The following is a 14,973-nucleotide window of genomic DNA, read 5'->3' as shown; positions in this document are numbered from 1 at the left end:
ATACAGTGCCATGCACAATGGACTCTTTACTTACAATTATTACAATTACAAATACTTACAAAATTTAAAGGAAAATAAATAAATCACTCAACAAATGGACAAATAAATATACATTTATATTATTAAATATATATATATATATATATATATATATATATTATTTTTTTTTTTTTACAATATATTATTTACCCAAACAAGCTCACAAACAAGTAGACAAGTAATTTCTTTAACTTTCTTTAACCCAAGGTAAGATTTGATATAAAGTTTGAGGCTATTTGGAGCTTACAGATCAGTGGTCAGCACAGAAAATAGACGTTTGCATTTTATGCCAAACCAAAATGAAATTTTACTATGTGATATATTTTAATATAATTCAAACTGTGGTATTATGACTACACAGTCACCTTCCTGAGAATGAAAGCTTTCATTTGATATATGACGTGTCTATATACGTTATATGTGATGGACATTTATATTCATTAAAAAATGTCTACAACATAACCTCTAGGTGGGGCCAATTTGCGACACAAATGTTTTCAGGCCTTATTTTGATATTTTATGTAATTAAATGCAAAAGTGATGGTGTTCTCTGAAAAGTTCAGATTCTAAGCTTATGCATCCAGTGACCTCAGTGTTTTAAGTGATAAAACGGCTTGCCATATAGCACCACCACGCGGACCGGCCGGCGGGTCTGCAGAGTTTAAGAGGGTGGCACTCCTTTGTCTTCCAATACTTTTAGGTACAAAGCACAACTTTTAAAGTATATTTACCATACTGCATAGATCACACTGCAGCAAACCATGTAAAGCAACTAACCAGCCCAAAATATCAAAAAATTTAAATGTATGACATAAGTCAAATAACATAATCCATCTCCTTCAACTGAGAACATAAACACTTACCCACAGTCAACAGTTCATTTAAAATACTGAGGATGTTCAGGGTGGTCTGCAAATCCCGTGTGTTCTAAATCGACAGAATCAAGTGAATTAATAGCTGGAAAGCACTTCAATACAGAATTTAGAATAATTTAATCGACAGATTAAATTAATGCGATTTGATGTCAGTGTTGTGAGTGCTGGTACCTCAAGAAAAGAGAGAATAACCTCCATCCCGCTGGAGCCTTTAGACACCATCTCCTTTCGGGTCTTCTCTAAAACGTCACGAAACACATACTGTTAAAATACAGCCCATAATTCAGCTGTATATTACATTAGAATCCAAAACAGCCTACAGTAATTTGGGTGCTCTTTGTTGTAGATTGTTGATTCTTTTATCCAGATATTTCATAATTGTACAGATAAATGCATAAATACATGTGTTTTGTTGTTTATTTTAATTATTAAGTTACTAAATGAGGTTAACAGATGTTTTCTTATCCAAAATGACAAATTGCTGAAGTACATTTTACAGGGATCTCCCCAGAGTAATTTCACTATGAGGACCTTACTCAAGGGCTGACCAATTACTAGTTTAAACCGGTGACACTCAGATTACTAGCCCAGTTTACTAGACCAATCTACACTACACATTTTAGGAACAATTTAGCTGCAGACTAATGGCACTTTTCCACTGCACATTACAGTTCGACTCGACTCTGCTCGCTTTTCTTTTCTGAGCTTGCTTTTCCACTGCAGTTTAGTGCAGCCTCAACATGGGTGGGATTATAGGCTGATCATCATAGTTGCGTCGCCCCATCCAACTCTCGTTGAATCCTCTCCTCGCCATTTCTTTTTACAATTCGAAAGTTGCGTGAACAAATGATACTGCTATCGCTGTTGCTAACTTTAAAACTAGCAGGTTGATGTCCCGTGTTGCAAATCCAGTGACGCTGGTAGTGACGATTCTCTCTGACCAATCAGGTGGTTCTACAAAAAGTACCAGGTACCAGGTACTATCCACAGTGGAAAACTCCCAAAAAGCAAGCAGAGTCGAGTTGAGTCAAGCCGTACCGTGCAGTGGAAAAGCCCCATAAGTGGTGAAACCTGCATTGAAAGTTCTGCTTTGCATATTCTCACATTCTAAAAACTTAATATAAAATGATACTTCTCTGTTGGGTCTTGAGATTTCTATGAGAATCTCTGTCTTTTCTTTAAACATGTGCATTGAGGCGGTCACATTAATTAATATATAAAATATAGGCTTTTCACTCAAGAAATGTCTCTTTGGCACAGATTTGGAAACATAAGTGTTAAAGTGTTTTTTTATGATGCAGACCTCAAATGGCTGAGATTTTCTGGTATGGCATCCGGCCAACAAAGAGGTATGTGTGTGTGTGTGGAAAGTATATGGCCAAGGAACAAATGAATAGCCATGAAATTCAAATGAAACCAAACCAAACCATGACAAAAGACAAAACCAAACAAAGACAAGATAAAACAAAACAAAACCAACAAACACACAAAAATAAAAACACAAAACCAAAACAAAACCAGACAAAACAAAAACCACAATACCAGACCAGACAAAACAAAAAACACAAAACCAGACCAGACAAAACAGAAAACACAAAAACACCAAACCAAAAAAATACACAAAAAACAATACCAAACCAAAAAACCAAAACAAACCAAACCATACAAAAAACAAAACACAAATCAAAACCGTGAAAACAATGTGTGCACCATTTTCATCTATGAACAATTACAACCTTTAACATTGGTCCACAATGTAGGACACTGAAATTTTGGCAAAAATAATGACGTATGTTCTGTTTGTTAGTGATTTAATGCCATTCCAGCTTACATGGCCATTTTCATGACAAAAAACAAGCTCAAATTCATTAAAGGGTACCGTGATTAAAAAAACCAATGTAAGGTTTTTTTAATTTATTTTTGACAAAATGTATTCAATGATGTATCTTGACAGGCGCCATTAATAGAAAGCAAAAAAGAACAGCAGCATCCATCAACTCAACACTTCTTTAGTGATGGAAAAAACAGTGACTATGCAGTCACAGTAAAGCACAACTTGCTAAATGTCACAAAAACCTTCAGGCACAGAGGTTTAAAACAGTCCTGAACATTATGACCATGAAGTTGAAGGCGATCAAATTTTTGTAAGTGACACCCGCACGAGAGACGGAGCTGCTGCATCTGACATTAATGGCAAATTAACTTGTTACATACTGTATTGCAGCTTAGATTTCCATACACATAAATAAAATGTGCTGCGAAAATCAGAAACTGGTGACATGGCAGAAGGCTGGATAGTACACATGTCGCACTTAGACCACTTTGAACTCACGATTGGACACGGAGTAACTAAAGAGGCATGCAAGCAATGATCAAAGTGGGAAAAACTAATGTTTTCCAAAAAAGGATCCAAGTTGTAGCTTAAACTAACAAGATCATCCCAAATTAAATGGTAAGAACATGCAGAGAGAAATCTTAAGGAAAAAAAAAAGTTTCTTGTTTGAACATAATTCATATAATTGCCATACATTCATAAGTTACTTGAAATGAAGTACCTGGCCTGAAGTACAGTGCAGCATTCATCATCTAGTTTGATGCTGTAAAGTTGCTGCTTTAGTAACTAAAATTACTACCGCACTATTACAATCAAATTACATACAAAAAATGTATTACTTGATTAAATGTATTAAACATTTATTATAACAGCTACACATTTCGTAAATTGAGTGTGAAAGTTAATCTGCTTTAGTAACTTAGGTCACATTTTACTAAAAAATTACGATAGCACTTTACAATAAGGTTCCATACAATAACATTAGTTAAAGCATTAGGTATCATGAACTAACAATAAAACATATTTTTACAGCATTTGTGCACAATGTTAGTTAGTAAAAAAAAACAAAACAAAAAAACAATAGTTAATTAGCGCTAGTTACTAATGTTAACAAATTGAACCTTATTAAGAGTTAACAAGGTTAAGATATGCAACTTTTGATTTTAGAAATTAACATTAAACAAGATTAATAAGTGCTGAACAAGTATTGTCCATTGTGAAATCACATAAACTAATGTAGTTGACTAATGTAAACATATACAATCTTAACTTTATTGTAAAGTGCTACTGAAATTTTTCAGTAAAATGTGACAAAAGTTACTAAAGCACTACAATAAATAATGCACTCAATTAACCAAAGTTGTAGCTGTCCCTATAATAAACCAAATTTTCACCACTTTTAACTTTATCTTACAATTTATTATTGCATATCATAGAAATTGTCATAATGTCATTTTTGTAACACTTTACAATAGAGTTTAATTTATTAACATTAGTTAATATATTTGATATCATGAACTAACAATGAACAATATATTTTTTTATGGTTAATGTTAGTACGTTACCTCATAATTGACAACAAACGTTTGAAATGTGCAAAATGCGTTTGAAATGGGAAATTGGTACTGCAGTCCGAGTTCAAATTCAAAATATTGGAGAGTTGTCTGACCCGCCCCCTCTTCCCCAGACTAGCTCAGGCAGGTTGCCAGAATGTTGACACGCAAATTAGCCAACTCAGCATCCGTTTTAAAGGATTTCTGGGCTTTAAGCTGTCTCCATCTTCCAAAGGCATCTCCAATATTTATCCTTGTTTTACTACGCCTCTGATCATGGTGGTTATTAGACGGATGGCGAGGCTTTTTAGGTCAGGTGGAATCTGTTATCTCTGATCCAGTTCATTTGCTGGCTTCCATGGCTGCAGCATGCAGTGTTGTTTGCCTGCAAACTTGTTGAAATCTGGCAACCCGGTGGTGTTGAAATACTATTGGTGAGTGGGCAGTGGGTGGGATCACACAGGCCAAAACATACACGGAAATTTTGGCCCGGAATGGAAACTTCAAAATAGAATATACTGGCTGTAGCACTGTTATCGGAGAAGCCAGTATTTCAACTTAACATATTTCCTAATTCTCTAATGACATATTATGGTCATTTTATTATTTAGTACCGTAAAAATATTACATATAGCACCTTTAACTAATGTTAACATATACAACTTTTAATAAAAAAAAAAATTAATATTGGTAACACTTTTTAATAAGGTTCCATTTGTTAACATTAGTTAATGCATTAGGTATCATGAGCAAACAATTAACAATATTATTTTACAGCATTTATAAATGCTTAGTTAAAGTAATATTCTGGGCTCAATACAAGTTAAGCTCAATCGACAGCATTTGTGGCATAATGTTGATTACCACAAAAATCTATTTGACTCATCTGTCATTTTCTTTAAAAATCGCTCACATTTTAATCAGTGATGCTGTCTAGACATGCGCAAGTCGCGTTGCTAGCGTTGTGTCGCGCCAACAGTAAACGACCATTTTACGCGGCGAAAAAATAAAATAAAAAAAAATTAACACATTTTGGTTACAGTGAGGCACTTACAATGGAAGTGAATGGGGCCAATTTTTGGAGGGTTTAAACACAAAAATGTGAAGCTTATAATTTTATAAAAGCACTTACATTAATTCTTCTGTTAAAACCTATGCATTATTTGAGCTGTAAAGTTGTTTAAATAATCATTTTTAGTCAATTTAGGGTTTGTTGACATTACATCGTCATAGCAACGAAGTAGTACAATTGGCTGTAATTTCACACAGAAAAGGTTAGTAAGTGATTTTATCACACTAAAATCATGTTAACACGCATACTGTTAACATCTTGTGGTTATACTTTTGAAACAGCAAGTATTTTAATGTTTAAAAATTGACCCCATTAACTTCCACTGTAATTGCCTGTAACCTCAAGTTTTGAGAAGAGTCAAAATTTACTTTTAAGATAATCAATATTTTGCTGCAAATGCGGTTGACTGAGCTTAACTTGTATTGAACCTGGATTATTCCTTTAGTGTTAGATAATAAAAATACCATTGTTCATTTTTAGTTCATATTAGTTCATAGTGCATTAACTAATGTTAACAAATACAACTTTTGATTTAAAAAATGTATTAGTATATGTTAAAATTAACATATAATAAACATATAAAGTTTTAGATATTAATTTTGCAGATTATTCAAAGCGACTTACAAATAATGAATAATATTAACAAAATCAATTCGTCTTAGGAGTCAAGTAACATACAGTGAAGCAAATTTTACTGAAAACTATTTTAAAATTTGTATGAATTTTAACTTTAAATTTAAATTACTATTACTATAAAAATCATTGATAAAATGTACTAAATTATACATTTAAAATAGATTGGATTTATTATAGAGGCAGCTACACCATCTCTTAGTTGAGTGTGAAAGATACCGATTGCCAAACAAACATCACAATATAATGTATCGATAAGCCTATAGCATTGTTTGTAAACATTTCAGCTCAGACAACAGCTTAACAAACCGATGTGTGTGGTTATCTGCGCTCTAATGCAAAGTCATTTGTGACTTATCTTTTTTTTTTCTCCCCTTTTCTCCCCAATTTGGAATTCCCAATTCCCAATGCGCTCTAAGTCCTCGTGGTGACATTGTGACTCGCCTCAATCTGGGTGGCGGAGGACGAATCTCAGTTGCCTCCGTCTTTGACCGTCAATCCACGCATCTTATCACATGGCTTGTTGAGCGCGTTACCGCGGAGACATAGCATGTGTGGAGACTTCATGCTATTCTCCGCGGCATCCACGCACAACTCACCACGCGCCCCACCAAGAGCGAACCACATTATAGCGGCCACGAGGAGGTTAACCCATGTGACGCTACCCTCCCTAGCAACCAGGCCAATTTGGTTGCTTAGGAGACCTGGCTGGAGTCACTCAGCACGCCCTGGATTCAAAATCACGACTCCAGGTTTGGTAGTCAGCATCTTTACTCGCTGAACTACCCAGGCCCCCATTTGTGACTTATCGTACCCGGGCTGCCCGGGGGCCAACACCAGCTGTCTGTCCTCCATCTGGCACGGTTTCTAAAGTTTCCAACCCACTCTTGTCCCTCTTCTCATGACTTTAACACACTCCTTAACACTGTGTGGCAGCGGGGGCGTGTTCAAGCATCCGTCCGGAGAGAAAGAAAGCGGTAAGGGCGCTTGCATCTGAGCTAGATTATGTTTAACACCTGTCTCTAATTCCAGTGAGCAGGGGGAGAGCGGCATATAAACAGCCATGCCACCAGCAACCGAGGGAGAGACTGGCACGAGGAAGGCCACGGTGCTACAGAAGCTGTTGTGTTTATTGTGTTTGTGAAGTTAAAGTGTTTAAGTATCTATTTGCCTGTGAAGCTAATGTGTTTAAATAACTCCATGCCTGTGAGACTGTTGAGTTTGTGAAACTGTAAGCATCAAGGTGGCCAAATTAAACGCTTACCTGAACCTGGAAACCACGCTTCCCTGTTCTCCTTTCCACTGAACAGTGTTACACTGGTGCCGAAACCCGGGAATTAAAACTGAAGTACGCCCCATGGAGTCCTCCCAGGTGGCCAAGATCCTCCAGTCCCTCGCCAGTATGCAACAATCCCACCAGCAATCAATGCTTGAGCTACGTCAAGACTAGGAACGGCGCTTCTTTGAGATCCTACGGGCTCAAGCAGAGGACCGGCTCGCGATCCGGAGTCTCCTTGGCCAGGAGAAAGAGAGAGCCTTGACTCCGGACCACCGCAGCCAACTGCCTCCCTCCACACTCCTGAAGATGGGAGCTGACGACGATGCCGATGCTTTCCTCGATTTGTTCGAGAGAACCGCGGAAATCTGGGGCTGGCCACATGATCGGTGGGCGGCCAGACTCCTCCCCTTGCTGTCCGGGGAAGCTCAGCTTGCCTCCCAACAGTTGTCGGCGACTAATCCCCTGGCCTATGACGACCTGAAAAAGTCCATCCTGCAGCGGGTGGGTCATAGCCCGGAAGAGTATCGCCAGCTGTTCCGGACCTAAAGCTGGAGAAGACCGACCACCCGTTTGCTTTTTCCCAACGGCACCGAGACGCATGCCGGAAATGGCTGCTGGCAGGGAATCGTGACGTCACGGGAATTATCGACCAGGTGGTACTGGAGCAGCTGATCCATCGACTGCCAAGAGGAACGGCGGAGTGGGTCCAGTGCCACCGCCCAGTGTCGCTGGAGGAAGCCGTTCGTCTGGCGGAGGACCATTTGGCGGCATACCAGAGGGCGGAAGAGCCCTCCCACTCTCTCTCCCCCTCCCCTCTGTTTTCCCCGATCTCTTCCCCCTCCCCTTCTCTCTCTCACTCTGCTCTTTCCCCAGAGCCCGTTCCTGCCCCGCGGAGGCGAGGAATCCTGCCACCGAAGCCAGTTCCTCGTGCGCGGGGTTTCCCGTCGTCCACGGCAGCAACAGTACCCCGCCGCTCTCCCCCTCAGGTGGAAGTGCCCGCCGACGCAGGTGCGGGCGTGGCACCTGGGCCGGCCTGCTGGCGTTGCGGGGACCCGGGACACTTCCGGGATCAGTGCCCTGTCATGGAGCTGGGAACAGTGGTCTGGATCTCCGACACTCCGCAGACTGCCCCCGATAGGGCTGGAGCGTACCGGATACCGGTAAGTATCAAGGGGGGTACTCATCAAGCATCGGTGGGCACGGGTTGTAATCAAACCACTATCCACCAACGCTTGGTTCAACACAAGGCTTTGGGCACAGCTAAAACAGTGAGGGTGAAGTGTGTGCATGGGGATATACACAAGTATCCTGTGGTGACCCTTACAATTAAATTCCGGGGGAAAAAGCATAGAGTGGAGGCTGCGGTTAGTTCCCGCCTCACCCATCCGTTGATTTTGGGGAAGGATTGGCCTGATTTTAGAAATGTATTGAAGGGAATTTTTGCAGATGAGTCCTGTACTAAATTAGGGAGATGTGAAATGTGTGATGCTCTGGCAGGGGAGGCGGAGCCAGGGCCGTCCTCGACAGCTCCACGTCATAATGACGAGAGAGGGGGAGAGGCTGCAGCCCCTCCCCTTCTCAGGAAATTCCATGAGGGAGATTTCCCTTTGGAGCAGTCGCGAGACGAAACCCTCAAATACGCCTTCGACCAAGTGAGAGTCATCGATGGTCAACGACTCCAGCCGGACATCGCACTTTCATACCCCTATTTTGCAATTATAAATGAGCAGTTGTATAGAGTGACGCAGGATGCTCAGACAAATGAAGATACAACCCAACTTTTGATACCACGGAGCCATCGGGAAGTGGTATTCCAGGCGGTTCATTATAATCCCATGGCGGGTCACTTAGGAGAAAGGAAAACACTGAACCGTCTAATAGCCCGCTTCTATTGACCGGGCATTGGCGGCGATGTCCGCAGGTGGTGTGCGGCATGCTGCGAATGCCAGCTGGTTAACCCACCAGCCACCCCAAAAGTGCCATTGCGCCCTCTTCCGTTGATCGAGGTCCCTTTTGAAAGAATTGGAATGGACCTCGTCAGGCCATTAGAACGGTCAGCACGTGGACATCGCTTTGTATTGGTCCTAGTGGACTATGCAATGCGATATCCGGAAGCAGTGCCTCTTCGCAACATCTCAGCACGCAGTGTTGTGGAGGCACTCTACAAAATAATCTCCCGAGTGGGGATTCCGAAAGAAATCCTCACCAATCAAGGCACAACGTTTATGTCACGGACACTACGCGAGCTGTACGAATTATTGAGCATTAAATCGATTCGCACCAGCGTGTACCATCCACAAACAGATGGCCTGGTGGAACGATTTAATAAAACCCTTAAAAACATGATTCATAAGTTCGTGCATGATGATGCTAGAAATTGGGATAAATGGCTTGACCCCCTGTTATTCGCAGTATGAGAGGTCCTACAAGCCTCCACTGGCTTCTCCCCATTTGAGCTGCTGTATGGGCGATGTCCACGCAGTGTGCTTGATGTATTGCGAGAAGCCTGGGAGGAGGGACCTTCAAATAGTAAGAATGAAATTCAATACGTTCTTGATCTTAGAGCCAAACTCCACACTTTGGGACAACTAACATAGGAGAATTTGCTCCAAGCTCAAGAACGACAGTGCCGACTGTATGACAGGGGAACTCAGCTAAGGGAATTTGCACCAGGAGATAAAGTCCTTGTATTACTTCCCACATCGAGCTCTAAATTACTCGCCAAGTGGCAAGGGCCCTTTGAGGTCACACGACGAGTGGGGGATCTCAATTATGAGGTTAAACGAACCGATAGAGGGGGCACACATCAAATATACCACCTCAACCTCCTGAAATTGTGGAGGGAGGCGGTCCCTGTGACGTTGGCTACGGAAGTTCCGGAGAGGGCGGAGCTTGGACCCGAGGTGAATTCAAAACATAAACAGTTCACCCCGGTCACTTGCGGAGACCCTCTACCGGGTCGTACGAACCTCATTCAGCACCACATCAAGACCGAGCCGGGGGTCATGGTATGTAGCCGCCCCTACCGATTACCCAAACACAAAAATCGGGAAGAATTGGATGCAATGCTTGATATGGGGGCAATAGCAGAATCCCACAGCGATTGGTCCAGCCCAGTTGTTCTAGTGCCTAAGAGCGATGGGTCTGTGTGGTTCTGTGTGGATTATAGGAAAGTCAATGCGGTGTCTAAATCTGACGTGTATCCAATACCACGCGTTGATGAGTTGCTCGATCGGTTGGGCACTGCTCGATTTTATTTGACATTGGATTTGACGAAGGGTTATTGGCAGATCCCCTTGACACCAATTTCCCGTGAAAAAACCGCCTTCTCCACACCGTTTGGATTACACCAGTTTGTGACACTTCCGTTCGGTTTGTTTGGGGCCCCAGCTACGTTTCAGCGTCTCATGGACCGAATCCTCAGACCGCATTCATCTTACGCCACTGCCTATTTAGATGACATCATCATTTACAGCAATGATTGGCAGAGGCACATGCAGCATCTGAGGGCGGTTCTGAGATTGCTGTGCCGAGCGGGACTCACAGCAAACCCAAAGAAGTGCGCGATTGGGCAGGTGGAGGTACGGGGCAGGTGCGTCCCCAAATTGATAAGACAGCGGCGATTGCGACCTGCCTGAGGCCCAAGACCAAAAAGGGGGTGAGACAGTTCCTGGGGCTGGCTGGCTATTATAGAAGATTCGTACCTAACTATTCGGACGTCACCAGCCCGCTGACTGATCTCACTAAAAAGGGAGCTCCAGACCCGGTCCAGTGGACGGAGCAGTGTCAGCAGGCGTTCATGCAAGTTAAAGCCGCACTTTGCGGGGGGCCACTTTTACATTCACCTGATTTCTCTCTCCCTTTTGTTTTACAGACGGACGCTTATAGAGGCAGATAGAGGGCTGTGGGCCATACTCTTGCAGGTGGTGGAGGGGAGGAGCGCCCGGTGCTGTACATTAGCCGTAAGCTCTAAGTACAGCACCGTGGAAAAGGAGTGTCTCGCCATCAAGTGGGCGGTCCTCACTCTCCGATACTACCTGTTGGGGCGGGCCTTCACCCTCTGTTCGGATCACGCCCCGCTCCAATGGCTCCACCGCATGAAAGACACCAACGCGCGGATCACCCGTTGGTATCTGGCTCTTCAGCCGTTTAAATTCAAGGTGGTCCACAGACCGGGAGTGCAGATGGCTGTCACCGACTTCCTTTCCAGAAATTGGGGGGGGGGGGAGTGGTAGGATGCCTCCCCGGCCTGAGTCGGGTGGTGGGGATATGTGGCAGCGGGGGCGTGTTCAAGCATCCGTCCGGAGAGAGAGAAAGCGGTAAAGGCACTTGCACCTGAGCTAGATTATGTTTAACACCTGTCTCTAATTCCAGTGAGCAGGGGGAGAGCGGCATATAAACAGCCATGCCACCAGCAACCGAGGGAGAGACTGGCACGAGGAAGGCCACGGTGCTACAGAAGCTGTTGTGTTTATTGTGTTTGTGAAGTTAAAGTGTTTAAGTAACTATTTGCCTGTGAAGCTGATGTGTTTAAATAACTCCGTGCCTGTGAGACTGTTGAGTTTGTGAAACTGTAAGCATCAAGGTGGCCAAATTAAACGCTTACCTGAACCTGGAAACCTCGCTTCCCTGTTCTCCTTTCCACTGAACAGTGTTACACACTGATACCGGGGAAATTCTATACTGCTGTAATCATATTTCACATAGACCCAGACCCCTCCCACTGACCAGGTGATGGGTGCAAATAAAGCCAGCAATAGATCAATGCAAGACTTAAGTAGAAGAGGACATGACTAAGAGTGTGAAAAGACCAGGGAGAGGGGGAGAAAGAGAGAGAGAGCATTCGGAGACATGGGAACATTTCTATATTTTCTCCAGGTTGCTGACAGCAGCATGAGGGGGTCCTGTAGTATGCAGACAGTAGAGATAATATCCACGAGTTGTCACATTTCACAGCTGATCTCCTCAGCACCTCATCACGCTCTCACATGCCAACCTCTTTGTTGTGTCCACTGCTTCGCTAGTTTATGTTTTTGTCAACCACTGCAGCTTGTGTATAAAGATTTCTTGTTTTATTAGCATTCACAACCCATTTTACTTTTGGTTTTATTGTGCATGTGTTCTGATTGCTCTGTATACATGCGTTTTGTGTATATGTGCATCAGTTCACCTTGAGTCTGGATGAGATGAAGGATTTTGCCTGTGATCTGTCGGGTGGCATCAGTATCAGAGGCTTTGGGCTCTTCATTCAGTCTTTCTAGCTGACCCAACAACATCAGCACTCGGGAAGCACTGCGAAAATAGGAAACCCAACCATCTCAAAAGGCAAAATACACCAATATAGATCTTTAACACCCTGTAGGCAACATTAAAGGAAATTTATTAGGCATTTATCAAATTATACGTGTGCATATGCAACATCGAGCTGCTATAGTGTGTATGCGGAGAAGACAGAGTTACTAACCCTTTTTCAGCTGCCATTTTGGGTTTATTCATTTCTTGTCACATTTATTAGGAGGTCAAACTAGCTGCTGGGGGAACACAAGGTAGAAATGCATTTACACTGACAATGAAACTTCAATTTGCAAAAAGTATCAAGTCACACAGATGCATTAAACTGGGCCTCATATTAAGCTTATTATGGCCATACAATCTAACACCAAAAGCATCCTCCCAATGTCATTGGCTGTGTCTCAAAACTTTGTGAGCTCCATGCCTAGACAGTATTTTTGGGCATCAAAGCCTACCTACAGTACCTACACAGGCTGCATTTTCAGTTAACCAAATCCTAGTGAGTTCACTACATAGATAGCATTTTTGGGCATCAATCCCTAAGGAGCTGCCAGCCTTGAATGCTTTATTGTGTTTCATAGCCTAGCTGCCCACATAGAGAACATTTTTGTGCATCAAACCCTAGTAAGCTCCCTACCGAGGCAGCAGTTTTGGGCATCAAAGCTCACGGAGTTGCCTACTTGCTAGACAGCATTTTGGGGCATCATAGTAAACCTGCCTACATAGACAGTATTTCTGGGCATCAAACTCTTATGAGCTCCCTACCAAGACAAGGGCATTACAGCTTATGCTTACACAGATTGCATTTGTGGGCATTCAAACCTGCGGAGTTCCCTATCAAAACTGCCTTTTTGGGCACCATGGCCTACCTGCCTACGTAGACCCTATTACTGGATATGAAACCATAGTGAGATCCCAACCTAGACATATTTTTTTTTTTTTTTTTTTTTTTTTTGACATCATAACCTACCTGCTTGCTTGCTGCTGCTTACATAAACCACATTTTGGGGCATCAAACCCTAGTGAGCTCCCTAGGCGCCTCCCTAGTGTTTGAGTGAAAAACACAGCCAGAGAGAAAGTGTTTTCACATTTCAAATATGATTACATATCATAGACTTAATGCAAGAAGTTGGTCGTATGCCACATTCATTGTTGCAGTCAGATGCAGATAATGAAAACTGATCTGCAATATCATGATTAAATATCAACTTGATTAAATCCGTCCTGTATGAAGCACACGATCATGATCATGTCAGATCCACCTGTCCCTCAGATGAGGCTACTGTTGGCACAAATCCGCTAACGGGACAGCTGATCTTTGTCATTGACACAGCATGAGGAAAAAAACACCAGAGCAGTTTAAAATACACGAGTTTACTCACCTTTAAAGCATGCAGAATCTGTGCCATCTGAACTCCTTGCACCGTATTCTCTTGGCAACACACACACAAGCCCCCTGATGGTATTGTTATTTACCATAAAAGCCAAAGACACTCGGAAGTGAGGGCGCGTCCCAGCAACGTAGATCTGGCACAGAATCAAAGATCTACACATCATACTACAGCACAGTCTGACGCACAGATGACATACAGATCAGCTTTTACACGCAGGCAGCCTGTTTCCGGTATGACGTCAATGACGTCAGCAGACGTAAAAAAATAAAATAAAATAAAACAAATTTGAGCACACATTCAGCAATGTTATGGACGAGGATTGTTTGTATTTTTGTAAGTGTATTTTTATTAAAGAGTTTTTCTTTGTTGTATAAATATATTGTACTTGGCCGTTTTTAATTTTGATAAAGCTATTTTTCTAGATTTTCATACACAAGTTTAAATTTCAGAGTGCAAAGCCCTTTCTTTACTGTTTTTATTTTTGCTTTTTTTTTTTTTTTTTTTTGTAAATACTTAAAATCTGACCTGGTCACATTATACCTCAAACTCCAACCCTAGAAAACATCTCACTCTGTAATCTTTATAATGTTTTTGACACTTTGTATAATATGTAATTGAATGTTTGCTGTGCATTGTCCTGGCATGTTTGTTTTCATTTTTGAATTATTATTATTATTATTAATGATAATAATGATAATAATAATAAAGAAATAAATAAAGAAAAAAGTCTGGTAATTGTAAATCATTTTCGATAAAATATTTTTATTAGAATTACCCTAAACTTATGTATGCTTTAAACTAATTTTTAAATTTGATTTTTATTATTTTTTATTGTAACAATATTTTACATTTATTGTATTTATCAATTTATTTACCATTATTTTTTGAATTATTAAATTTTAATTATTAGTTTTTTTAAATATTAAATTATTTATTTTTATTTATACTGTATATTTAATCTATTTTTTCCACATTTTACTAATGTGACATTCAATGTTGTCT

General features: G+C 41.5%; 1 protein-coding gene across 3 annotated transcripts in view; it reads right to left on the bottom strand.

Moving 5' to 3' along the window:
- LOC127424665 (cytosolic carboxypeptidase 1-like) overlaps positions 1-14,973 on the bottom strand; it is a 58,588-nt gene that overhangs the window by 42,487 nt on the left and 1,128 nt on the right. For 2 of the 3 annotated variants that reach the window (XM_051670024.1, XM_051670026.1), the window contains exons 2-6: positions 13,960-14,104; positions 12,750-12,816; positions 12,456-12,577; positions 1,086-1,153; positions 903-966 (exon numbers count right to left, since the gene is read on the bottom strand). In XM_051670024.1, coding sequence (XP_051525984.1) covers positions 903-966; positions 1,086-1,153; positions 12,456-12,577; positions 12,750-12,781 — 286 coding nt within the window. In that variant the 5' untranslated portion in view covers positions 12,782-12,816; positions 13,960-14,104. The remainder of the gene's footprint in view (positions 1-902; positions 967-1,085; positions 1,154-12,455; positions 12,578-12,749; positions 12,817-13,959; positions 14,105-14,973) is intronic. The other variant, XM_051670025.1, reaches the window with a different exon arrangement.

The sequence above is a fragment of the Myxocyprinus asiaticus genome, chromosome 33 (assembly GCF_019703515.2).
Source record: "Myxocyprinus asiaticus isolate MX2 ecotype Aquarium Trade chromosome 33, UBuf_Myxa_2, whole genome shotgun sequence".
NCBI classification, from domain to species: domain Eukaryota; kingdom Metazoa; phylum Chordata; class Actinopteri; order Cypriniformes; family Catostomidae; genus Myxocyprinus; species Myxocyprinus asiaticus.
This window is presented reverse-complemented; position numbering and strand designations above follow the sequence as displayed.